At 40.2% G+C, this 27,647-nt stretch overlaps 1 protein-coding gene across 4 annotated transcripts; it reads right to left on the bottom strand.

Annotated features, from left to right (window-relative positions):
* On the bottom strand, positions 1-27,636 carry CLCC1 (chloride channel CLIC like 1). 4 transcript variants are annotated; one of them, XM_079899622.1, is made up of 11 exons: positions 27,434-27,636; positions 16,277-16,417; positions 15,774-15,875; positions 13,507-13,614; positions 10,699-10,920; positions 10,294-10,434; positions 8,495-8,588; positions 7,138-7,235; positions 6,709-6,855; positions 4,754-5,095; positions 5-3,295 (listed from the first exon to the last, which is right to left on the bottom strand). In XM_079899622.1, exons 2-11 carry the CDS (start codon positions 16,403-16,405, stop codon positions 3,080-3,082), a joined length of 1,599 nt encoding a protein of 532 aa, XP_079755748.1. In that variant the 5' UTR covers positions 16,406-16,417; positions 27,434-27,636; the 3' UTR covers positions 5-3,079. The 4 variants fall into 4 exon arrangements, with proteins under 4 accessions (XP_079755749.1, XP_079755748.1, XP_079755746.1 ...); XM_079899620.1 differs by lacking the exon at positions 27,434-27,636 and adding an exon at positions 17,356-18,149; XM_079899621.1 differs by having other exon boundaries at positions 9-3,295; positions 27,478-27,635.
* Positions 27,637-27,647: the final 11 nt, after the last annotated feature.

Raw genomic sequence — 27,647 nt, forward strand, 5'->3', positions numbered from 1 at the left:
TTATATATTTACATATGTAAGTACAGATATGTATATATGTACATTGTGTGTGTGTGTGTGTGTGTGTGTATGTGTATGTATATAAAATGGTTTAAAATTGTATGTTCTGTTGCAAAATACTGTTGTAAAACTTTTTAGGACCTAATGTCAGAAAATCCAAAACCCTCATGTGACTCTGTCAAGAACGTAGGTCACAAAAATTAAGTACGAAAGACGTAGGTTAAGCCCTCAGTTGTCATTAAGCCTCTTCCCAGAAACTGAAGGTGGTTTTACAAGGGGACATAATGCAACATGACATAAGTTTAGCAAAAGCAAGTCAACAAGGATGGGACAGAGCTGGGCCTGGACTAAGGCTGAATTGCATAATACAAATGCCCACGCCTGGAACAAGTTGGCAACTCATTCACCTCTGGTTGCTTCTGATTCAACACAGCTGGGATGGGATCTAGGGATCTGGGCCTTTGTTCTTTCTAAAAATCCTCCAGGCGATTTTTACGGGCAGTGAAAAGCACTTCTACAAATAGCTAATGTTTTAAAAAATGAGAAGAAAGATAGTTACACAATCTGGACTCACATTAAGGGCTCAGAGGAAAAAAAAAAAGATTACTCCTGGTTCTGAGATCAGACACAAATTTTGTCAAAAGTACTAACACCTGGATTATATTATGTTTTATGTATTATATATAGGGTATAATGTCCTGGATTAGCATCCTTTTAAAACCTGCACTTAAATTCCATTGGGCTTTTTCTTACAAGCATATTTACTGAGCAAAGACAGCATACCAAACCACAATAATGTAAAAATAAGTGTTTATTTTGTGTATATGGTAGTTCTCAGACCCTGTAAACATTCAGCGTTATCCATTCCACTTAAAAACTGCTTTTGAAAAGCTATCTGCCCCACTCTGATTTTCCTAAAAGCTCGTTACTATCATCCTTGATTTTAATGATAAATATTGGCTAGACAATAAACAAGGCTGTTTCTTCTAGTTATAAACTGGCCTTGATATATTCAATTTGCTTTAATAAGTCTTCCCTGAATTGCTGTCACCTTTCAACAGCAGTACCTTGCTGCCCTGCTGTCAAAGTAGATTTCACCCCCAAATGGTTATCTGTAATGAAAGAATACAAAGGTGAACTTTCTCTTAAATTTTCTTTTAAAGATTCATTTTTGGATAGATAAAAAGCAGTCAGAAGTGCAAAACAACATTAACTGTACTCTCACAGTTACAGTCTATAAACTGAGGCATTCATTTCACAGCTCAGAGGATAATTAGCACCTTCAGAGCATACAATCAGTGTGAACAGGCCTAGCCCCCAGATGACTATATTCATCAATGTTCACAAATCTATCCCAAACTGCTGGCATCCCTACATGCCTACTATGTTATAAAGTTTTATATAAAATCCTTTTGCATTTCTTGGAGAAAATTACCTTTCTGATGAAATACTTTTTGCAGTACGAAGCTAGAAAACAATATTAACACATAAAATTAAATCGTTACAGGCATCTAAGTGATGCTTCTGGGAGCCAAAAAGGGGGTATTTCTGCATTTCACGTAAAAAAACATATCAAAAAGCAAATGCTGGGCTTCCCTGGTGGCGCAGTAGTTGAGAGTCCGCCTGCCGATGCAGGGGACACGGGTTCGTGCCCCGGTCCGGGAAGATCCCACATGCCACAGAGCGGCTGGGCCCGTGAGCCATGGCCACTGAGACTGCGAGTCCGGAGCCTGTGCTCCGCGACGGGAGAGGCCACAGCAATGAGAGGCCCGCGTACTGCAAAAAAAAAAAAAAAAAAAAAAAGCAAATGCTTTAAATACATCTTTTTTTCTGAAAGAAATGCCTGCATGAAAATTTTAAGACCATTCCTGACTGCTATCATTTTTAGTAAGCAGCTGAATATAAATTGTAGTGTGAAGGTTAAGATAAAGGATACCCGAATATGTGTAATACATGTGCTTCCTAGTTAGATCTTGTGCAAAATTTATAAATTCCTTTTTTAGAAAGTTTAAAATGAATAGTTTAAAAATCAGAATAACTAATTTGAAATGTTGATTATATCACCTGTCTAGGGTGAAAACATCCTACTCTGTTTTCCTTATTGTGGTATTTATTCCTCTCTTTGTATAGATCTCTAAAAATTAGAACTTCATATGGCTTGGACAATATGGTTTACTGTAATATAAATAAGATATAGTAATATCTAACAATCACAACTGCTGGGATTCTGAGTAGCAAGGAAAACAGGTCTTATAAAGCCTGTGTACTTCATCTGCTGGGGAAATAAAGCCATTCTCAAAGGATGTAAAACTGAGATTACTGACTTAACAAGCTATGTAATCTAAATTCCCCTGACACTCTTCAGTTCTGTCTTAGCTAAGGATAAAGTAAAGGGGGTGATAAGGAAGCAGGCCCAGTAATAGCGGTAAGAGTTGAGAGATGAAGGCTGATCTGCAGGCAGCCTACACGAGGCAGACTGACACTGGTGATGCAGACTCCGTGGCTGCACTAAAATGCTGAAGTGAATGAAGAGGGTAAGCATGACTACAGTGACTTTCCTTCAATGTTGGTTTTGAGTACCTACCACGTGAAATATTCTGAGTCCAGTGCACAACAAATAATTCTGTTAACTAAAGTAGGTATCACAGGACTTCGACGAGGCAACACACACTTTGGTGAGTTGGTTCCTATATATGCCTGTAAACAACAGAACTTCTTTTTCAATGTCCCCTAATTCAGACTGGCCTCTTTGATTATTCAAAATCATTAATGCTTGCCATATGTCATCTATGAGATCCTGTTCCAGAATTAACACTTCAAAACTTTATAGGATGCATCTTAATATCAAAGAAAGATGAAATTAAACAGAGATACATGTGTGCTTGTTAATTCTGATTATGAGTAAAAATACTGATGTTTAAGTTGGCACCTGTGTAGTAAATAACAGAATATTTGTAGAGAAGAAGAAATAGCTGTGAGGAGTATACTTTACAAAACTCAAAGATGACCTCAGAGCTGTGGTCCATGTCTGTGTTCCTCTAGCCACATGGGCTGCAGTCTGGATCCCTTCCACACACCCTCACTGCAGTGCTGGGCTGGACGTGCTGCCCTCCTCTGGGCCGCCTGTGGCGTCAGTCCTGAGCTGGGCCTTTTCCACTGCAGGGGAACCTTCCACACACTCTGGTATCTTTTGGCCAGAGACAGGCTTAGCAGACTGGCTGCTTTCAGTCAGTGTGCTTTCTCCTGAGATTCCACCAATTTCTTTGGGCTTTGTATCCAAAATAGGTGATTCATGCTACAAAGTAGAGAATTACAGTGTTTTAATTGTTTAATTAACATAATGTGAAAGTTCGTAATAAACATGTTCAACAAGTTCCCACACAAATCTGTTATAGCAAACGTTGAACTCTTTCAAGTCCTGGTTCCAGTGCTGGATTGTAATTATATAAATGTTATTAAGCCTCACAGAACTGTACATGGAGGAATGGGAAACTCAGGATATGCCAGGTGGTCTAGTGATGCAGCTTAAGGAAGGGTCAGGAAGACTGGTGACCAGTACTGCTAACTCCTCTTGCTAGGGAGAATAATTCATTCAACAAATATTTACTGAGCATACATTAAGTTCAAGGTGCTGGGGATACAAGACAACAAACAGACAAAAACCCCTGCCCTCCCTGGAATTTACATTTAAGCTGGGGAGAGAATCAGGCAATAACTTAACAAAGTATCATGCTGGGGGTGGGAGGGTTGGATAGCTGTTTAAATTAGGGCAGTCTGAAAAGATGACATGAGCAAAGGCTTGAAGAAATGAACCTTATGAATATATTGGGAACAGCATTCTAGATAGTGAACAGCAAGTACAAAGGCTTGAGTTCAAGGAATAGGCAGGAGGCCCTTGTGGCTGAAGGAGGATGAGGGTGGAGGGGGCGCAGGAGGAGAGAGCAGCGTGGTAACAGAGGTGGGAAGCCCTAGGCCATCTTGATATCTTTGGCTTTCCCTTCAAGTGAGCCCGGAACTCACTGGAGGATTTTTGAGATGAGTGACAGATAACCATTAACTATTAAAGCTGAAAGGAACATCTTAATTTTCTAGACGCAGGCAGATATGTTCTTCTAAGGAACTCCATGGGAAGGGATTCTACAATTTCCTAGATTCTACTGCGCTTCTTACTATTTCTCAAAGGTTTGCGTCTGCAACCTAAACTTTGCAAATGACAATACAAAGTCCTCTCTCAAACAGAAATGGAAATGTCCCTTTAAATGGCCAATAATGGTGGAAAAGAGGCCTCACCATTCCACAGGTAAAAAGTATAGTCTAGCCAGCCAACGATATAAAAGATTTGGGAAAGCGAGGTTTTTGGTCCTTTCCCAGCTCACTCTTCATCTACCTAAGGCTTCAGGGCTCTCCTGCGGGTTGGCTCCCTAAGGCTCCAGGCCTTCAGTGAGGACTTCTCTCTGATCTCTTCAAAGGTAGAAATTTCAGTCATGCTCACTTGTTGGTTTCCTATGAAATGTCATTATGAATTACCATCTGTTCCAACAAATTACTGTTAAATACTATTTAACATAAAAATTAAATCTCATTTCTTCTGAGGAGGCTGGACTAACTTTCAACCAGAAAGGGGGAGAGTGAATAATTATTATCACTGGTGATATAATTAACCATGAAAAGTAAAAGCACTTAACCAAAAGCACTATAGGAAGCACTTACACCTAGTATGAAGGGACAGCGAAATAAACAGTTGCTGACTTACACTGGGTACCACCTTGGGATGCTCTCTCGCCTCTGCGTCTGGTAAATCAAATGCCGGAAGCACTTCAAGGCTCTTGTTGCCAGTCTGAAATCTCAAGTCAACATCTCTCTTTCTCAAAACATCTCTTCTACCCTCACATGTTTTGTCATTAGGGCCTTGCTCAATGGGGCCAATTTGGCCCCTGTAATAGAAATCTGCATCACCTGCTCCACCATGGGGTCTATAATCAATTTCCTGCTGCCATCTTCTTTCACCTGGCTGAAGTGCCTGGGGTGGTTCTCTTTCAGGGCCACCCACATGTCTCAGCATATCAACTGATTTTCCAGCACCATAGCAGAAACTCTAGAAGGAAAAGAAATACATATTCCTGAGTACTTAATGGCTGACTTACAACGAAATTTTGAGGTGCTTTCCACGGTGCCAACAAAATTTCATAACTTGTGGCATTTATAGACATAAACATCTTAATTTCACTGGATTTTCTCTAGATTAATACAGGGCCAGAGTAGCCAATAAAATTTGAGAAATCGCCAAGTATTAAGCAGACATTTCAATCAGCTGGACACATTTTTATTGAATTATAACAGCAGTTAGGCTAAAGCCTAGAAATTTAAAAGGTATTAATTGTCTGATCATTGCTCATGTGTTGTCTACATTCACACGCATCATATAAGGCAAATGCTGAAAATTAAAGTTGTACACCATTATGTAAATATTCTCCTGTAGGTTTATTTTTTACAAACTCGCTTTAGCTACAGCTAAAATTCAACAGGTTTTGAGTCACACCCCAAGGGAAAAACTAGGCAGCAGTTCTCAAAGTGTGGCCCAGGGACCCCTCAGGGGATCTCTGAGACTCTCAGGAATCTGTGAGGTCAAAAGTTTTCATAATACAAAGACATTAGTCTTCTTCACTCTCCTCTTGTACAGCAGAGTCTTGTGGGGCTACAGTGACTGCCTCACTCTGATGGCTCATGCACTGTGTGCTTGTGTATACTTGTATTTTAAAAATTTCTGGTAAATATCAATAAATAAACCTCCCACAAACAAGTGCTCTTTGTGGTGTTCAATTCTGAAGAATACAGAAGGGTCCTGAGAACAAAAAGTTTGAAAACCACTGTACTGGAGATACTACTCTTTGAAGACAGAGCAGCAAAAGGCCTTTTCTTAGGCAGCAGATGAAGCAACAAGCGATGAAGGGGTTTTGCTTATAATTTCAGTCTTAGAGACTAAACTACTACTATACAACTAATGTCACCTAACAAAACCATATCCCTAAACCAATGAATCCTAATCACAAGCCAAAAAACAAAACAAGAATAATTTTTAAGTAAATAGATCATAGTGAATTTTGTATCCTTAAGGGAAGACAATTCTTTAATAATTTCCCCAGGCACATCTGAGTTCTTTGCATTTTGTTTTATGAGACAACTGCTTTATTAGGGTAAGGGCTGAAAATCAACCAAAAAAAGAGCTGAAGAGACCATGGATGACTGACAAGTAATACTGTAATATTCCTTAATAAATGTCTGCTCCTGGATCCCCCAAATTGTTTCTTAGTACACCCACCTCTTTCTACATCCCTTTCTGATGCTATGTTAAACCCACTGTTCTTCTGTTCTCAGTGCGGCAAAAATTCAGACTGAAATAAGGTCCCCTTTCTCAAAGAAGACATAACTGATATCATGTGTAGTAATTCATGAAGTTTAAAGAACAAATGTTAAAAGAGGGTATTATTCTAAATCACCGCTTTGACATCTACAATCAAACTTGAGAACCGTTTTCTTGCTTAGAGGAATGTACAAGTAAGTATAAACAAACATTTATCACTTAAAAATCATCTTTTCATACCATTAAGCATGACTTAGCCTGATTTACAACATAAAAGAAACCTAATAATTTCAGAGTTGCCTTTTTTCTGTAAATCCTGTTAATTGTTAACAGTGCTATATACTAACCAGGACAGCTAATGCCATAATTATCAGCACTGGAATCTGTAGTAACACTGGGATCTCCTTCATGAGTGCTTTAATAAATTCACCAGTTCCTTTTCCAATATGCTTCAATGGCTCCGTGACAAAGTTGGTGAATGTAACTGCTAGTGCCTACAACAAAAGATAAAAACAACTTAATTTTTTTCCTCAAAGGATTGAGGCATATAGAATAAGCCATAATCAACTGTACTGAGGCTGAAATTATGAAATTCCATACATTTAAATGTTATCATATACTTTTCATGTGAAAATCACTGTGTAATGGAAGTATTTTTTTCTAGAACAAAGGTTTATTATTAGCAAAATGATGGTAAAAAACACTAACAATTTTTAATAAATACAGAGACTTTTTACTTGCTTTGTATAAGTAATTTTCACAAAATATATTCTAACCTTTGTTGGTGGGACCAACCAAATAGGGTTGACTAATAAGAGCTCATAGTATTTTTGGCATGAGTCATCCTTATAGGTCCATGAACTTCTAAGCCATTCTATTTAGAGAAACAAAAACAGTCATTTTTTTAAAAAGTCATATTTCATTCCCAAATAAGACAATATTTTAGTTTTAACTGTCCCTCTCCCCACAACCCCCAATCAATTTTAAATTGTTTTGCAAACAGTCTCCCACTAACAGTGATTTTTAAAAATTTCATCTTATGTCCAAAATGTTTATTTTAAAAATCCATTCAAATTATACAACTCTTATACAGGTAAAATATATTTTATTAAGATTTCTAAAAGGTAAACAAAAACAGTTCTTTACACACACAAAGGAATCCAAGTAAAACTGGGGAAATCTGAGTAAGATTGGTGGCTTGTATCAAAGTCGATATCCTGGTTGTGATACTGCACTATTGTAAGTATGCAAGATGTTACCAGTGGGGGAAGTGGGTAAAGGGTACACAGGATCTCTGTTTCTTACAGCTACCTGTGAACCTACAACTATGTCCAAACAATTTCAATTAAAAATGTCAGTTCTTTACTTATTTTACAAAATAAAGTAGAACATTAGTTCTCTCACTTTTTCTAAATCAGACTCATGTACATTATGTACTAGCAAGAGCTACAGGAGGCATTTAGTTGTCCCCGGAAGCCAGGAAGCAAGGCTGGGCTGGTTTGGCTCCCATATCTTTTCAAGAAAATTAATTTTTTGGACACCTTGATTTGTTGCTGAGATTCTATTCTGGGTCAGTCATTAGAGACTTGCATTTATAAAGAGACTTTGATCATCAAACCATTCCCACTGTTAGATACCTATAACTAAAGGCAGTCAACATTAGTGAGTGTTCATAAAATTTGTAAGAAAAAGTAAAATAATTCCTAATTTTTAAAAAAAAACAGTATAGTAAAGCTACAATAAGATTTCACACGTCAATATAAGGAGATTAAATCGAAGATGGAAATGAATTCATATATACATTGATTCACTTCTCTAATAAACTTCTGCTGAGGACCCAGAATGTGCTAGACACTGTGCTAAGGACTAGATGAACAAAAGTGAGTCTAATGCAGGGAGACAGATAATGTAAGAGCCAGCAATATACACACTTTCTATCCCTTTCCTGTCACATTACATGAACACAGAAGTCACTGGTCTGAAACTTAAGACGCTTCTTGCCTGTTCTGATACTAAAGATTCAGTCATAGAAAGCCTCCTTCTGGCATTTTATCATTTCTTTGTGATTATTAATATGTTTTTTCATTCTCAGAAATTCTACTCAAAATAAGGCCAAGGGAACCAACACCTTACCCAAGAGACTTCCAGTCCAATCCATGTTCTCAGCACACACATCGTTTAATGGCTCCATCTTGGCAACTTCAGCCTGATGCTGGGCAAAGGCTAGCTGACCAACACCAAAGGGAACCATGAAAGGCTGCTAACAATGAAGGTTACGCCTACACATCCTAAAAACCTTAGTTCAAAGTGTGTCTTCACCATTCACCCAAACCAGATTATTTAAAAATTTTTCACAGAAAAAAATATATTATTTTTTAAAAGTGGCTCTTTTCAGCTCATGGCAAAACAGTCTTAATGCAACAGGTAAAGAACTAACTACAATTGCCTTCTTTATAAAGTAATTATGAGGAGGAAGGAAAACGTTTTTACTAAAAAGATTGTTTTAAAAATTAGTTCAAATATAGCTGATATCATGCCCCCAAAGATAGCTATACATATTAAACGACTACTCATTCTCTTATACAATTCATGACAAAATGGTGTTTTGCTTTGGATGATTTTTAGCACAAATGACAAATATGCCTTTTAAAAATAAAAGCCCCGGGGGAAATCATTGAGAGAACAATTTTCAACCAAACTACCTTATTTCCTCCAATTTGTAAATACTTAGTTCTAGAAGCTATAGAACTTAGAGCTAAGGAAATATCACAATGATTTAATCAGATGAATTCACTGAAAATAGTTGGCTACTTGACTCACCCTGCTAAAAAGGTCTAAAATTTTCCTTAAATGATTATGCTATTTTGACAGGAACAATAATGCTTCTTCAAATTTCTATATATAACGTGGTCCTGATTTTTAAAGAATTAAAAATTTGGAAAAAGTTTATAAAGAAATACCTCGGGGCGTCCCTGGTGGCACAGTGGTTGAGAATCTGCCTGCCAATGCAAGGGACATGGGTTCGAGCCCTGGTCTGGGAAGATCCCACATGCCACGGAGCAACTAGGCCCATGAGCCACAACTACTGAGCCTGCGTGTCTGGAGCTTGTGCTCCGCAACAAGAGAGGCCGCGACAGTGAGAGGCTCGCGCACCGTGATGAAGAGTGGCCCCTGCTCACCACAACTAGAGAAACCCCTTGCAAAGGAACGAAGACCCAACACAGCCCAAAATAAATAAATAAATAAAATTTAAAAAAATGGTTAAGATGGTAAATTTAAAAAAAAAAAAAAAAAGAAATACCTCAAAATATCTACAGTGATTATCTCTAGGTGGTAAAATTATAGACAATTTTATTTTATTTTTTCGCCACTGCACGCAGCTTGCGGGATCTTAGTTCCCTGACCAGGGATCGAACCCAGGCCCCCAGCAGTGAGAGTGCCGAGTTCTAACCACTGGACTGCCAGGAAATTCCCTAGACAATTTTTAAGAATTAAATTTCTCTGTATCTTTCTATCTTTCCTATCTTCTCTACCATAAATATACCACTTTTATATTCAGAAAATAAACTAATTTTAAAAAACAGTATTTTGGTATCACTTCTAGCAAACAAAAAGACATACCCCAAATTACCTACATGAGAATTTTTCAAGTGTGTCTACATAACTCTATTCTGATTTAGCTGTCCAGATGCCACCCAACATCAGGAATTGGGTTATGAAAATCAGGACTGCACATTTTTCCCCACTAACTGGTCAAGGACCCAAAACACCAGGGACACCTGAGCAGCTGCCAATTTCCTCACCATCACCACCTCTAATCACTGCCTCCTGCCCTCCTCTGAGGCAAGATTATATACTAGCTCTAAATGGATTACAGTCTTTCATTATGAAGTAACATTTGAAAATTTAAAAACCTTCTATCTATACAATACCTTATATAAATACATCCAATTCCATCCCAAACTGATGAGAAAACTGATGAATAAAACACGTCTCAACTGGGTGTACCAACGAACATATGTCCACAGCTCAGTAGCTACTAACACCACGATGCAGAGCAGACACAGAAGCATCTCAAAAACAGAAACAGAATAGAAAGAAGAGTCACCGCCAAGCCATCCTTCCCAAAAACAACACTGATCGTCAGCAAAAACAAAAGAACTGGACTTGAATACGCAAAATCATTTGTACCATTTTGCTGCATGTTCGTCAACCCAGTAACAGTGACTTAGTATGAGTTCTCAACATAATTATGGTGGGGTTTTTAAAGTGTTTTAAAAAACAAAAACATGTTAAAATAAAAATATGTTAATCATGTCCCCCTCATCCCATCTTACCATGAATACATTATATGGATCCACTCCAAAGGAATCTTCAAATCGCCACTTCCATGTTTCAAAATTATGAAACTTAAAATTAATTAAAATATCACTTAGTGCATCATCCAAGGCTCCTGGCTTCCAATCCTCTCCACTGAGAAACTTTTGTATTTCTAACAAGGTTTGTCTCTTAAGGATAATCTCGGCATCATAATGCATATCACCTTTGTTTTCATCAGGCTGAATTAAATTTGCCAGAAAAAAAACAAACAGAAAAGGAGAATTTTATCATTACTCAATGAAATATTTTAAGACAAAAGCTAATTTGGAACTAAATATATAATTAGTTCACAATATTTCACAGGTATAAAATAAGAGGAATAATATCTACCTGTCTGACTCACAGGCCAACATGAAAACCAAAGATAATAACGTGAAAAACACTTCAAAAATTATAAAACTCTATGCAAGTAACATACAGTACATTTTACTAAATTACAGTTGATTCCTGCTATCTGCAGTACTTACATTCTATAAAGTCACCCTGAACACTAGTTAGCAAATACTGAACCATGGCTCCTACAGGAAATACAGGGTTAGGTTCCTGCAAGCACATTTTCATCAACCAATCAATTCATAACCCTTTTATGTTACTGTTTAAAGACACCTTAATATAGGGACTTCCCTGCTGGTCCAGTGGGTAAGACTCCACGCTCCCAATGCGGACGGCCCAGGTTCAATCCCTGGTCTGGGAACTAGATCCCACATGCATGCCGCAACTAAGAACCCTGTGTGCTGCAACTAAAAAAAAAAAAACCATCCCGCATGCCACAACTAAGACCCAGCGCAGCCAAAATAAATAAATATTGAAGGAAAAAAAGGAAAGAAATTAAAAATATATATAAATAAAGACACCTTAATATATATACTGTGGATCCATTAACACTGAGCTCATAGCCAACAGCACTATGACTAATGACTGAACTAAGCTTAACTAACAAGGGAATTTTCTTTAAGGCACATCTCAGCCTTCTTGTGCTTAGGAACACTAGACAGCATAACACTTGGGAGATTTTTTTTTTTTTTTTCTGCAGTACGAGGGCCTCTCTCACTGTTGTGGCCTCTCCCGTTGCGGAGCACAGGCTCCGGACGCACAGGCTCAGCGGCCATGGCTCACGGGCCCAGCCGCTCCGCGGCATGTGGGATCTTCCCAGACCGGGGCACGAACCCGCGTCCCCTGCATCAGCAGGCGGACTCTCAACCACTGCACCACCAGGGAAGCCCGGGAGATTTTTAAACAGTAAAATTTTAAAAATTAAAAAATGAAAGCCCGAAAAAATAAACAGACCACATAAAAGTACTTGTTTATAACATGAGAGCTGAAAACAAGAAGGCAAAAAATGGCCTTGTTTCACCTCAGCTGAGAATGGGCTCACTGAGCAACTCAAACGTTTTGTCGCTCCGCGCATATCTGAAAGTGACCACAAAAGCAGGAGTACTGATTCTGAGGTTACAAATAAAGCTTAATATTTGAAATATTCAAAAATATGGAATCCACAAATAATGAGGATAAACTATCATTATTTTATGATTCCATTTATGACTTTCCATTTGCTGACACAGTTTTCAAATAGCCTAAAATTTGCAGTAGTACAAATAAGAAAAACAAAAAGGATCTCAAAAAGCAGCAAAATCTGGTTTCCATAAATATGCATGACAGTCACAACTATATTACTGAGAGTTCAGGTTAGCAAAATCATTATAAACATTATCTTTTCTAATAGTAAATACTGATATTTATATTAAAAAGTAAATATAAAATGAGAAAAACCAAAGTGTCATGTAATATCACAAATCATCAGTAAGTATAAAAAAGCATCCATTGATTAATATTTCTAAAAAACCAGGAACGAAATATTCCAAGCATCTCCATCTTGAGTATTTTCTGACTCTACCTGTTTCCTCATCTATAAAATAGACTCTTTTCCACCTTGCACTCAGTTATAAGACTCAAACTGAAGGGTGTACATGTGAGTACATCTGCTTTTACATCTCCAAAATAAGGTGGGATTACTATTCATCTAACACCCCCTTTTTTTAAGTTTTCTTGATGTTTCGACTCCTCAAAGTGAAAACAATGACTCTAAAAAATGGAATCTTAACATTAATCATGAACAGTATGTGCCTGATATGTAATTTCTATAAAGCAGCCTTGCCACAGTAAACAGCTAGGGGGAAAAAACTACTTAAAACACACTTTTCTTTTTCTCAATATGTAATATTACATCATCTGAATAAGAAAGTGTGGAAGTGGTAGAAAACAGGAAGTAAGGACTGGGATAGAATTTCCTTACCAAGTCATGAGTTTATTAAGTTTCTAACTGTTCAGTAAAGTTCAAATAGCAAATTTAAAACAATCTCCCTCTGGACTTCCCCTTCACCTTCCAATACAGGGAGGCGTGTGTTCAATCCCTGGTTGAGGAACTAAGATCCCACATGCTGTGCAGTGCAGCCAAAATTTAAAAAAAAAAAAAAACCCCTCTCCCTCCAACTCAATTAAGTGGTAGGGCAGTGCACAGAGTAAGTAAATCCCCATGAACCACAGGAAAAAGAGGAGGGATCTGCACTGCTCACTTGCCTTCCACCAAACCACTGTAAAGCAGGCAGCTGCCTTCAATCCTGCATGAATAGGTTTTGGTAAAAGGGTGAGTCAGGTATTCTCTGTTGAAGCATAATGATGCTTTGCCACTGCTTGATATAATGTGAAATTAATAAATAATGAAAATATCCACTACACTGATTAGTATCACAGCACCAAATACTCACAAGGCCAAGCTTTCTGGTTTCAATTAAAATCTTATTTAAGTATCTCCTAAAAACAGGATTGCTTTGACTTTCACAGTCTTTTCTCATCTGCTTTTCACACTCATCGATCTGTAACCACAAAATAAATACAACATTAGTTAGCGTCAAAGTTTAATGTAATAAGGGTCAAGTTTCTAGCCTAGTGGCCCCATTGAGATCAAAGTAAGGAGCTCGTTATTTTTTATCAAGCTCGCATTAAAATGTAGATCTCACCTGCTTCTTGTGGGTTCTCTTTGCAAAGGGCAAGTAGGCAACAAATAAGGAACACATGTCCCACACTGTACCCTGACTGGCAGTTTTCTTGCTGACTTTCAGCAATTTTAAAACTGAAGATCATGGGCTTCCCTGGTGGCGCAGTGGTTGGGAGTCCGCCTGCCGATACAGGGGACACGGGTTCATGCCCCGGCCTGGGAGGATCCCACATGCCGCGGAGCGGCTGGGCCCGTGAGCCATGGCCGCTGGGCCTGTGAGCCATGGCCGCTTGGCCTGCGCGTCCGGAGCCTGTGTTCCGCGGCAGGAGAGACCACAACAGTGAGAGGCCCGCGTACCACAAAAAAAAAAAAAAACCTGAAGATCATGAAACAAGGAAGCAGAGATGTAGACAAGCAGAACATCTGGACCAATCTGCCTCTTCCTAATTCCAAAGTAATGGTTTAACAAAGAAAGGAATGAAAGGAAAAAGCGGGGGAAAAATAACCCAGAAAGAGAGGACAAAGAGAAACAGGGATAGCATGAAGCCGGAAAATGAAGGACACAGCAAAGATTTTCTTGAATGTGCATATTACTTTTGGCCTTTTATTAATTTTTCCTGCCAACTATCGATCACCCCCTACCATATGTCAGGGACCATGGCTTCTCCAGAGTGTCCTACACATGGCACCCCCTCTGCACAGAGTCCTTCATTAGAACAGACTTCCTCTGAAATTAGCTCTACAAACACCACCGTGGCCTAGTCTCTGAGGGAGGGTAGTGCACATCTTACAGACATTTAGAACCTGTGAAAAAGTACTTTTTACTTGAGCGTGGACCACAAGTTGCATGGAGCACTGAAGTGGGCTTCAGATGATGAACATACAGAGCAGCACACACAGACTCAGGACAGAAAGACACTCAAGAAGTCACAGGGCAGTCTCCTCTGCTTTCAGGCAAGGTTAACAAACCCTAAGAATTTTTAGTTTCTTTTTAAGAGAAACGATTTTTTAAAAACAAAGACTAAAGACTCCATTTTACCAATCATGTTGTTACAACGTTTGAACCAAAGTCACAAACAATGGAATGAAAAATTTCAGTAAAAAGGCATTTCTCCATTTCCTAACATCCAGCCAAATTAATTCACTACACCACAAAATGCAGTTAAGACTGAAGCAAATTTTATCCAAGCATTTCTTTGCTAGCACTCGGGTGAGAAAACATTCACATTTGGTAAGAACCACAAGCAGCTGCTTATAGATCTCGAATTCAGATATATCTGGATCTCAATTAAAAAGCCCTCCCAATCTCTCAAGCTGGAAACCTCCCTCATTCACGCTAGCCTTCCCTATCCTTTTCCCCTCCTCCCTCAACCATCACAACTTGCTTATTCTACCACGGAAAAGTTGCACGCTTTCCTCTTCTCTTCACCCCGTCACTGCCTCAGTGTGAGCCTCCAGTGTCGCTGGACCTCTGCCATCCCCCCCATCCCAGCCCCCTCCACACTACCACCAGCACCCTGCCTCACAACCAACTGAGGTGGGTTCCCGCAGCATAACCTGTGTTCAAACTCCCCAGCAATCTTGACTTACTTCCTCTCTCATAAACTCTACTTCAGCCACATAAAGGACTGAATAAATGAATAGCTACCACACACTAAATTATAATAATCCCTTATATTTATAAGAGCAACTCTTATGCTTAGAAACTAGCAGTAGAGCCATTTCTTCATTTGCTATATTTGTTGTTACTACAGCCCAGCATTGCAACAGGTGATAGAGCATCACCTTGTCCCATTCCTTGTCCCAAGAAATTTTCAGTCTGGTAAAGAAATAATTACTGCATAGTGAGATGTTATTACAGCAAAATAGAAGTACTATTTTAAAAATCAAAGGCCAGAGTAACTAAAGAAAAATAACCCATATATATGTCAATTGTAGTTTAGATAGAAACACAAATAATGTTAGCAACGACAGGAAAACAGAGAGCAATTTAACATACTATAAATAATACAAAAATCATGAATAAAAAAACCTAACCTTATAAGTTAAAGAATCAAGTCTGCTGTAACATTCTGACAATTCATCAGCATGTGATAAGTCAGGACTGACCTCTTCTTTCTCTGATATACCATACTTCACCTAAAGCAAAGGAGAGAGAGATTTTCTTTCTTCATAGTTCAGTTGTAAAAATAACCTACAGTTAATGAGACTAAAATTTTTACTTCATCATTTTATGGCTTTGCTCATTATATTCCTCAACTGTATTAAACCACCAAAAAAGTAAGAGCCTCAAATTTATACACTAGCTAAGAACTAAAATCAAATTAGTTTGCTTCTCGATGGGCTTTACATTCAAATTTGAAACAGAAATAAACAGATGAGGTTGAAATCATCTTAGACTAGGAGGCAAGAAGACATTCTGCATGATTGCTAATCATTGATATAGGATTCTCATAGCTCTGTGAAAAACAATAACAAAAGTAGACTATTTCCATCACAGGACTGATAAGGTGTTATACACACATGCATTTTTTAAATACCTGAGATTTTCTCATTGTTCCTGAAGCAGCATCATAGTTAAGCATGTCTGTGGGGTCAATCCAGTCATCATCATGAGCATAAGCAGTTATCAGCCACAGACATTCACAAAAGAGCACAGAACACAGCATCCTGCATGAAGGCTACAAAAATTAATAGATATAGTGAAGTATGATTACTTTTGAAGGAAACTGTTTTAATAAAAACAATCCACTTCCTTCTAGTGTTAAGATAATGCTTTCTTAATAATAACTGAATTAAAAATATTCAGTTAAGTGGTATTCGCATAAAAACACATACACACATGCACACATATTCTATTCTCACTGAGACAAAAAGTATACATAAGATTTTCTAAGTGATTCAGCAATTCCACTTCTAGGTATATCTCCAAGAGAAATGAAAATATACGTCAACATAAAAACTCGTACACAAACATTTATAGTTGCATTATTCACAATAGCCAAAAAGGAGAAACAACCCAAATGTCCCTAAACTGATGAATGAGTACCATACAGTGGAATATTATTAGGCCATAAAAAGGAATGAAGTATTGATACATGCTACAACATGGATGAATCTTGAAAACATCATGCCATGTGAAAAAAACCAGTCACCAAAAACCATATATTATATGATTCCATTGATACAAAATGTCCAGAATAGGCAAATCTATGCAGATTGGTAGGTATATAAGTTTGAGGATATAATAAGGGACAGAGGGGTGGTAGTTAAATGGTACAGGGTTTTTTTCTGATTGACGTATAGTTGATTTACAATGTTGTGTTAGTTTCTGCCATACAGCAAACTGATTCAGTTATACATATGTATACATTCCTTTTTATATTCTTTTCCATTATGGTTTATCACAGGATATTGAATATAGTTCCCTGTGCTATACAGTAGGACCTTGTTATTTATCCGTTCTATATATAATAGTTTGTGTCTGCTAACCCCAAACTCCTAATCCATCCCTGCCCCACCCCTTGGCAACCGCAAGTCTGTTCTCTATGTCTGTGAGTCGGTACAGACTTTTTTGGGGTTTTTTTTCTATTTTATTTATTTAATTTATTTATTTTACTTTTGGCTGCATTGGATCTTCGTTGCTGCGTGCGGGCTTTCTCAAGTTTTGGCGAGCAGGGGCTACTCTTCATCGTGGTATGCGGCCTTCTCATTGTGGTGGCTTCTCTTGTTGTGGAGCACGGGCTCTAGGCGTGCAGGCTTTAGTAGCTGTGGCACGCAGGCTCAGCAGTTGTGGCTCGCGGGCTCTAGGGCACAGGCTCAGTAATTGTGGCGCACGCGCTTAGCTGCTCCACGGCATGTGGGATCTTCTCAGACCAGGGCTCGAACCCACGTCCCGTGCATTGGCAGGCAGATTCTTAACCACTCTGCCACCAGGGAAGTCCCCAGTACACAGTTTTTGATGAAAAACTCTGATGAAAAGTTTTAGATAGTGATGAAAAACGATCTAAAATTAACTGTGGTAATGGTTGTACATATCTGTGAATATACTAAAAACTGCTGAATTGTACAATTTAAATGGGTGAATTGTATAGTATGTGAATCATTTCTCAGTAAAACTGTTTTAAAGAAAACAGGTATTTGAACCAAACCCTCCCCATCTCCCATTTTTTTTAAAAAATGGGAAATTTAAAAGGTGCAAAATTAAGATTCAAATGATGTGACTGAACTCTCAAACAGAGAAAACAGCTTGCTTCATCTAAGCCTCTGCATAAACACCCTCAAATCGTATCTCAAAACACAGTATCTCCTCTATTCAAGTGTCCAACACAGTAGTCATTAGCCACATGTGGCTACTGAAATTTAAATTAATTAAGATTAAGTTACATTGAAAGTCAGTTCCTCATTCTCACTAGCTGCATTTCAAGTGCTCAGTTGTCACATACGGCTAGTGGCTACCAAACTGGACAGCGCCGATACAGAATCCTTCCACCACTGCAGAATGTTCTGTCAGACAGCCTCTCTTATACCTTACTCTGAATACGGATCAGGTGGGGGATATTTCTAAGAGGAGAATGCCCTGGGCCCTGCCCATAAATGGCTTACACTCTAGCTGCAGGAATAAAAGTAACTCCAGGCTAAACTAAACACTCTTTTGTGTTCCTGGTGTGCTCTGTTTCTTCTTCTAGAGTATCACACACTGAAATTAACCACTTACTGGGCAGTCTCATCCCTTAGCACCGCGGCTCTCAGTCTTGGCCGTGCATTAGAATCACCTGGGAAGCTTCTTAATCCTCCAATCTTCTGGCCACATCCCAACCCAACTGAATCAGAATCTCTAGGCGAGGGACCCAAGCATTGGGATTTTTAAAGCTCCCCACCGGGTTCCATCACACAATGAAGGTAGAAAACCACTGCACTGTAACGTGAACTTTTCCAGGGAAGGTAACATCTTACTCAAGTCTAAATTCACCTTCCCAATGCCCTCTCCATCTTGCCCCCTCCATCTCTCCAAGCCCAACACTCAGCCCAGTGGCCAGCAAGTGAAAGACATTCAGCAAATGTTTGTTAAGCCGCAAATGCAAATGATCAAAGCCTCAGCAGGGATTCAAAGTGTTTTAGGGGCTCACAGGATGAAGAAGCACATCTGACTGGGAGAAACTGGGAAGATTTCATGGAGGAATGGGCATGGGAAATGGACTTTGAAGTATGGGCAACATTCTAAGAGTATGAGATGAGGGAGGCAGAGACAGAGAGGAAAATGTACTCCTCAGAGACTGGAAACACGAGAATGGACATGGCGGAACACAGAGGTGGAGAGGTGGCTGAGATGACTTTGCAAAAGTAAAAACGCTTATGACTAACTTCACGGGCTAACAATAGCTTTCAAGGGTGATGGGAACTACATTTTGGGAAGATGAAACTAGCATTAAATGTACACTCAGAGAGTTCAACAAGGAGGCTTGAGTAGAAAAAGGATGTTGGTCTGAAAGAGTGATGTGGATGAGAACAGAAAGAACCCATCGGACATGTTTAAAAGATTAATTCTATAGACCTCAGCAACTGAATGCACGTAGAAGGAAAGAAAGAGAACGATGGCAGACAGGACTCCAAGATTTTAAGGCCTACCAACAACAAAAATGGTGCTATCATTTTCAGAACGAGAATAAGGTTTTGGGAGAACGTTCAGCACTCTCTTGTTCAACGTTTACAAAATACCTGCTGGATACTGGGCACTGTCGTAAGTGACAGGGCTACCAGGAAACTAGACCAGCCAGGTCTTCTTTAAGAAACTTACACTCTAGTGGGGGATGACAATGGATTGGCAAAAAAAAAAAAATCAGATAGTGATAAGTCATATAAGGAAAATAAAACAAGGCAATGGTGTAGATGGATTAGGTAATGCTGGGTATTTTAGAGAAGGCCTCTGAGGAGAAGAAACATGGCCTCAAATTCTCTATCATTTCCCGCACTGAGAGATGGAGTTTGTTTCCTTTCCTCCTAAATCTGGGCTGGCCGTGTGACCAGCCAAAATACTGTGGTAGAAGTAATGCTGTGTTGGTTCTGGGCCTGGCCTAAACTATACCAGGATCAGCTGCTTCTACTTTACCTCTCTGGAACACCTGCTTTTGGGACACCCTCTTGGAACTCAGCCACCACGCTTTGAGAATGCCAAGTCACCTGGAGAGACCACGTGCAGGGGCACACTGAGCTCCCAGTTGGCAGCCAACATCAACGACCAGCCATGTGGGTGAGCCTTCTAGGTGGTTCCAGTCCAATCCCTTGGTAACTGACTTGGTGATCCTGCCAACATCATGTGGAAAAAAATAACTACCCAGCTGAGCTCAGTCAAGCCCCACAAGCCACGGACTCATGAGAGATGATAAAATGGTTGTTGAAAGCCCCTAAACTTTGGGGTGGTTTGTTACACAGTGGTAGATAACCACAACATTTAAACAGAAAAATGATAAGCTAACCTTAGGAAGATTTAGGAAAAGAAAACCCAGAGAGAGGGCATAGCAAGCATAAAGGTCCAAGCAGGGATTATGTTTGAAGCATTCAAAGAACGGGCAAGAAGGCCAGAACAACTGGGTCCTGGGAATGAGTTGGAGGGGAGAATGGGAATAGGCCACAGCAATGAGTGTGGTTTTTACTCTAAGTGTAATAGGAAGCCACCCACTAGAGAGGTTTTTTTTTTTGTGAATTTTTGAATTTTATTTCATTTATTTATACAGCAGGTTCTTATTAGTTATCCATTTTATACCCATCAGTGTACACATGTCAATCCCAATCTCACAATTCATCACACCACCCCACCAGCCCCCCGCCACTTTCCCCCCTGGTGTCCATACGTTTGTTCTCTACATCTGTGTCTCCACTGGAGTTTGAGTACAGACGAGATAGAATCTGGGTTACATTCTACAATGACTGGGGCTACTATGTGGAGGCTGGAAGAGAAGAGCAAAAGCAAGAGACTAGAAAGGAGGATTTGCAGTAGTCCAGTTGAGAGATGAAGGTGGCATGAACTAAGACAGCAACAAAAGCGATGATAAATGATAAGATTTTTAAAATTTGAGGTAGACATTACCACATGTGGCGAAGACCAGCTAACATGTCACCAAGCACATTCCATCTTCTTCCTTCTGGACACATGGTAACTACACATCCCAGCCCGTCCTCCAGTTAAGTATGTGACAATTAAGTCCTAGCCAGCACAAAAGCAGTGCAAGGATATGCAACACATCCATGAAAGCCTCCCACACGTGACCCTCCATCAGCTGGCCCCCTCGACCATCAGGGAATGGGGAAGGCACTGAGCCCTAGAGGAGGGCAGCCAAACTAAAGGAGTTGGGACCCTAAATGACCACATGCAAGGCCACCTACTACGTGGGAACATGTTTTTTGACTTTCATGTGAACAAATATACATTTCTTTTATGGTAAGTCCTGAGATTTGGGGGTTTGTTTTTTTAACACCATCTTGTACTACCCTAACTAATCCAGAAACACACTGCAGAAATTGCCGGTAAATTGGACGTAAGAAGTAAGGACAAGAAAAGATTCAGGATGACATCAAGGTTTGTGACCACGGCAACTGGAAGAATGGGAAAGACTGAGGGACACTCAGGTGAGCAGATACCAAGTTCTGACATACCAAGAGCTCTGTTTTAGACACCGCACATTTCAGATGCCTACTAATATCAAAGTGGAGATGTCTAATACACAGTATGGAGCTAAGGAGAGGAGTGGGGCTACAGAAACACAGTTGGGAGCCATCAGGATGTAGATGAGGTTTAAAGCCACAGACTGGATAAGATCACCATAAGATCCATTAAGAAGATAAAAGACTGAGTCCTAGGGCATGCCAACACTTGGAGGTCAGAAAGAAGAGGGGGAACTGACGAGACACTGTCAGTGAGTACTAGTAAGGCAGGAAGAAAACCAGGAGAGGCTGGTATTCCAGAAGCCATGTGAAGAAAGAAGGGAACAGATAACTGTATCAAATGCTGCTGAAAGATCAGGTGATCAGAGGGCAGCAAACTGACCACTGGATTTGGCACAGCAGTTTCTAACAAAGTGTTAGGGACAAGAGCCTGACAGGAATAAAGGAATAATTCAGGTAAAGGTTTGGGGTTAAGATGACATAGTAACTCCTTGCTCCAAAGCACTCCCCGGACTCCTACTTCTGGCCAAGATGGAGTAACAGGGACCAGATTTACCTTCCTGCCTGAACAACCAAGAAAGAACCCTGCATAAAATATGTGAGATGGGCTTCCCTGGTGGCACAGTGGTTGAGAGTCCGTCTGCCGATGCAGGGGACACGGGTTCGTGCCCCGGTCTGGGAAGATCCTCACAAGCGGCTGACGTCCGGAGCCTGTGTTCTGCAACGGGAGAGGCCACAACAGTGAGAGGCCCACATACAGCAAAAAAAAAAAAAAAAAAAAAAAAAATGAGATGGTTTTCAAGAAACTGGACACCAGGCAAGAAAGAATGGTGGTCCTTGAAATATGGGAAACAAACATGGACAGCCCTTCCACTGCCCCAGGCTACTGTCTTAAGTAACCATGGGCACCCAGAGGGGAAACTCAGGGAGAGCCCAGGAGCTGGGATCCTTGAGGAGATGGAGTTGAGTCTGGAGAAATCAAGGCAGCTGGAGTTCAGGAGGGAAATTTGCATAGAGACAGACCTGCAGAGGTCTGCAGAGGGTCCCTGTTACTCCATCTTGGCCCCAGCTCCTTCAAAAACCCTTGAAATTTCCTGAGTGATAGGACTGTCTGTTATGCTAATGAAGTGCCTCATGGTGGGCTCCTAGATAGCTTCAGGTTGGGGAATGGTCATCCAAAAGACCAAGCACATGATTAGAGGGTTGGAACTTTCAGCCATCCAACCTCTGGGGATGAGAGGGCAGCTGGAGACTGAATTCAATCATGTGGTCAATGAATCAATCATGCCTACAGACTGAAACACTGATAAAAACTCTGGACACTGAGGCTCAGAGGAGCTCTCTGGCTGGTGACACAGTGATGTGCTGAGATGGTGACACACCTGGATTCCATGAGGACACAAAAGCTCTGCGTTCTCCCCCACAGACTTTGCCCTATGTGTCTCTTCATTTGGCTGATCTTCACCTATAGCCTTTATAATAAAACCATTAACTGTAGAACTTTCAGTGAGTGGTTCTAGTGAATTACCCAATCTGATGGGGTAATGGGAAGCCCTCAATCTATAGCCAGTTGGTCAGAAGTACAGGGGGCCCCCAAGACATGCATCTGATGTGGGGAAAGTCTTGTAAAGGACTCTGCCCTTAACTTGTGGGGTGTGCAGTAACTGGATAGTTAGGGTCAGAATTGAACTGAATTGGAGGACACAGTGTGTTATCAGAGGAATTGGTATGAGAACAGACTCCCTTGAATATTCAGCACCACACTGATCAGTGCACACATAGGAGGAAAGTACCTGAGGCCTGAGAAAGAATCACGGAAAAGATTCAATTCAAAAACAAAGAGTAAAAATTAATAAATTAGAAAACATGTAATAGAGAAGACAACAAAACCAAAACTTGGTTCTTTGAAATGATGAATAAAATTGATAAACCTATAGTAAGATTAATGAAGAAAAAAAGAAGGCCCCCAAAACCAATATCAAGAAACAGGTTAAATTCATTCATGATTAAAACAAAACACTTAGCAAACCAAGAATAAAAGAAAACTTTGTCAGAGTACTACAGCAAGCATCACACTTGGTGGTAAATATTGAAACCCTTCCCTCTGAGATCAAGAATGAGACAAGGGAGAAGGTACTGGAGGGCTTCTGAGACGATGGCAATGTTCTACTCCTTAACCTGGATGGTAGTTACATAGGTGCTTGCTTTTTAATAATTTGCTAAGGTGAACATTTGTATTTTACACACTTTTCTGTATGTATATTTCACATTTTACAAAAGGTTTTCCCCCCCCATGGGAAAGACTAATTAAGATATACTTATGCTTATTTGCAAGGCAGAAATAGAGACACAGATGTAGAGAACAAACTTATGGATACCAAGGGGGGGAAACAGGGGTAGGATGAATTGGGAGATCGGGACATATATACACTACTATGTATAAAATAGATAACAAAAACCTATTGTATAGCACAGGGAACTCTACTCAGTGCTCTGTGGTGGTGACCTAAACGGGAAGGAAATCTAAAAGAGAGGGGATATATGTATACGCATAACTGATTCGCTTTGCTGTACAGCAGAAACTAACACAACATTGTAAAGCAACTATACTCCAATGAAAATTAATTTTAAAAAAGTATTGTTACAGTCTAAACTGCATCCCTCCACCAAATTCATATGTTGAAGTGCTAACCCCCAGCTCTTCAGAATACTGTATTTAAAGGCAGGATCTCTAAATAAGTAATTAAGTTAAAAATGAGGTCATTAGCCCTAATCCAATATTACTCATGTCCTTATAAGCAGAAATTTGGACACAGGTCAGAGGGAAGATGATGTGAAGACAAAGGGAGAAGACGGCCACCTGCAGAGAGGTCACAGAGAAACCCACCCTGCTGACACCTTGATCTTGGACTTCCAGCCTCCAGAACTGTGAGAAAATTAATTTCTGCTGTCTAAGCTGCCCAGTCTGTGGTACTTCGTCAAGGTAGCCCTAGCAAACTAATACAAATTTCTTTAGACATAAAAAAAACTAATAAAGTCTACAACCCACAGACTCTTGATATGTTAAAGAAGTTTAACCTCAATGAGGAAAGGTGTGAATAAAAGAAACAACAATGAGCATAGGAACTGATCAAGCATATTGATAAATTTAGTAAACAACTGATAGTTTTTTTAAAAAACCTAACTTTCTATGTTTAAAAATGTAAAGCCAAAATACTAGATAACAATAATGATGGGAAAGGCATCCTAAAATCCCTGTCACGCTCCAGAGATGCTTAGAAATACTGGATAACTGTATTACTTTACTGGGGAAAAAAAAAGAGTTAAGCTAAGGAATAAAGCCTTGAGAAGACCCAAATACAAAAGGAGAGTAAAGACTAATGAGAGTAATAGAAGGCAAGCTAAAAACATGCAGTGTTTTATGCAAGAGGGGCTTAATTTGAAGGAGGTATTAGTCAACTGTATTAAATACTTCAGAGAAAATGAGAAAAATAAAGTTTGAAAAAAGCCATTGGATTGGTTAATTAGCTGGTCATCTGTGAACTGACTTTCACAGAATGACAGGGAGAAGCCTAATTCTAAGCAGTTAAGAACTAAGAAGGTGAATAGAGAACAGACTTGTGGTTGCCAAGGGGGAGTGGGTTGGGGGAGGGATGGAGTGGGATGGTGGGGTTAGCAGATGTAAGTTATTATACATGGACTGGATAAACACCAAGGTACTACTCTATAGCACAGAGAACTGTATTCAGTATCCTATGATAAACCATGATGGTAAAGAATTTAAAAGAAGAATGTATATATATAAATGTATAACTGAATCACTCTGCTGTACAGCAGAAATTAACACAACATTGTAAATCAACTCTACTTCAATGAAAACAAAAAAAAAAGAATTAAGGAATTCTCTGGCGGTCCAGTGGTTAGGACTCCGCACTTTTTCACTGTGTGGGCCCGGGTTCAATCCCTGGTCCGGAACTAAGATCCTGTAAGCCGCATGGCGCGGCCAAAAAAAAAAAGAACTAAATAGGTGACAAGGGGAGTGTCTGAACTGAGCAGAGACTAGGAAAAGATGGCAGTGTCTAATATCAAGGCTACAGTTAAGGCTTTTCATAGGCAACAAAGTTTTACATGACTTCATCAATAGAAATGAATGAGGAAGGATGGAAATAAAGGTTCTAAAGCAAAAAGAAGAGAAGCTCAAAGTTCACATTACTGTTTGTATCAACAGGATACTGAAAAAGTCCATTGGAAAGCCCAGAGTGTCCCTGTGCACGCAGAGGCTGGGATGGAGAATGGAGATGTGGAAAAACAGCACTAAAGGGAGCATTCCACAAAGGGAGATGAATCAAAACGCCTGTCAAGCAGCTGAGTTTTGACTATGACCCCCCACAAAGTCATGCTATTGGCAACTAGGCTATTTTCTCCAATAATGATCAGCAGATCCAGGGATAGGGTTTAGCAATGCAGAAATGATGGAAGACCAGGAGGTGATGCAGAATAGTGAAATCAGCTGCAAAGTCAGGGCCTCCTGCCAAATCCCTGTGGTCACTGATTTCTCCTTGAGAAATCCTTCAGATAATCTCACACTTCCTCCAAACAAAGCCACATCCAAACCTGGTGGAGATCTTGTTAAGAAACAGATTCTGATTGAGTAAATCTGAGGTGGGCCTGAGATTCTGCATTTCTAACAAGCTCCTAGTGATGGCAGAGACACTGGCCCACAGACCACACTCTGAGTAGCAAAATATTAAGGAAAAGTAACCATCCTATGTTGGTGTAATTCAGTGGTGGCACGTGTTATTCTACCATTTGTCAGTAATAGTCTCTCTCCCTTAGTTCTATTTTTTAAAAATTTTTTCATCTATGTGTCTTTGACACTAATAATGTAAAAATTATTATATAATAATAGTAACTAGTATTTGATTACTATGTGCGAAAACCTGTTACGTGCATTCATTCATTTAATCCTCACAAGAACTCTTAGAAGTAGTACTATTATTATCTTCATTTTATAGATTAGAAAAACAAGTAACTTGCCCAAGACCACTCAGCTATTAGGTGGTCAAACCCAGACTGGCTCTACCTAAAACTGCCTCTCCAGGGCAAGATGCTAGTGGCATCTTCTGAGAAGATGGAGAGGAGGAACTGCGGGATCCCCACCTCCACAAAGCAGGAAATACGGAGAGTGGACTTTAACAGGAGTTACTAGACTGTACAGCTACCAACAAAGACAGAGATCTCCAAGGAGACTGCCAGCCACTGAGTGGAAATCGGCACAAAGGAGACACACCTGATTTCAATGAATTTACACGTGAAATGAGTAAGACAAAGCTAACTTGGGTATTAGAGTCAACTTCTGTATTAACCTAGAAGTAGCCTGGCATAAAAGTCAGGGTCTTGCAATTTAGTTCGTGTGCGTTGTGCAGTTTCCTGGAACCGTGGTTCTCAAACTTGAAAATATGCATTTCTAAAGGTTCCTCGATGACTACGATGATGATGCCAGTAATGGTGATAAGCTAGTCTGGGGACCACACCTTCATAACCACCATCATAGTGAAAATCGTCATTGTTTTTCACCACCCACTCATAAATATGCATCTCTATTAACATTCAAATTAATTTGGAGTTTTTGAAAACAACTACAAACAAATCCGAGCCATTCTGCTGACGGTATTTGTTCAGATTGTACCTAAAGTTTTCAGAGATAACTGAAGCCAACAAAAGTCAACGTTCGCTCGCGTCTCGCTTTGCCCTTCTTGCCCCTTTTCCCTAGGCCGCTCTATGAATGGCGTAAAGTAAGAGCAACCGCGTGGCACCCAGAGTTAAGACCGCCAACGGGCCGGGGAGATAAGGGGGGCAGGTTTCTCGCTCATCCCGGTCTGCGCCCCGCTCCTAAGTCCCCAGCAGGCCCGGGCGAGCTCGGCCCCCGCCAGCACAGAGGTCCCGGCCTCCCCTGCGTCGCCGCCCGCGGGACCCGCCCAGGCCGAACCGCAGCCTCGCCTGCCGCACAAACACACCCGACCGGGCGGACTCACGTCTCTGGTCGCCAGCTTACCGCTCCGGGAAGACAAACACCTACCCGAGAGGCTGGAGAAGATGGCGAGCCGCCCCCCGAGCCGCCGAGCACTTCAGCGGGGTCCTACCTTTCGCTCGGCCTCATCGACTCGCTCGGCCTGCAGCTGTACGTCCTTCCCGGGTGCGCAGCTGATTGGCCTGCCGAGGGGGCGGGGCCGGCCCCCGTCGGCTTGT

The sequence above is a fragment of the Stenella coeruleoalba genome (genome assembly GCF_951394435.1).
Source record: "Stenella coeruleoalba genome assembly, chromosome: 1".
Classification (NCBI taxonomy): Eukaryota; Metazoa; Chordata; class Mammalia; order Artiodactyla; family Delphinidae; genus Stenella; species Stenella coeruleoalba.

Bases quoted from the DNA above. Each gene is read 5' to 3' on its own strand.
- CLCC1 (XM_079899620.1), bottom strand. The intron at 10,921-13,506 runs GTGAGTATTTGG...AATTTAATTCAG, and splicing joins AAACCAGAAAGCTTGGCCTT to CCTGATGAAAACAAAGGTGA. The intron at 6,856-7,137 runs GTTAGAATATAT...CTTTTGTTGTAG, and splicing joins GGTTGGTCCCACCAACAAAG to GCACTAGCAGTTACATTCAC.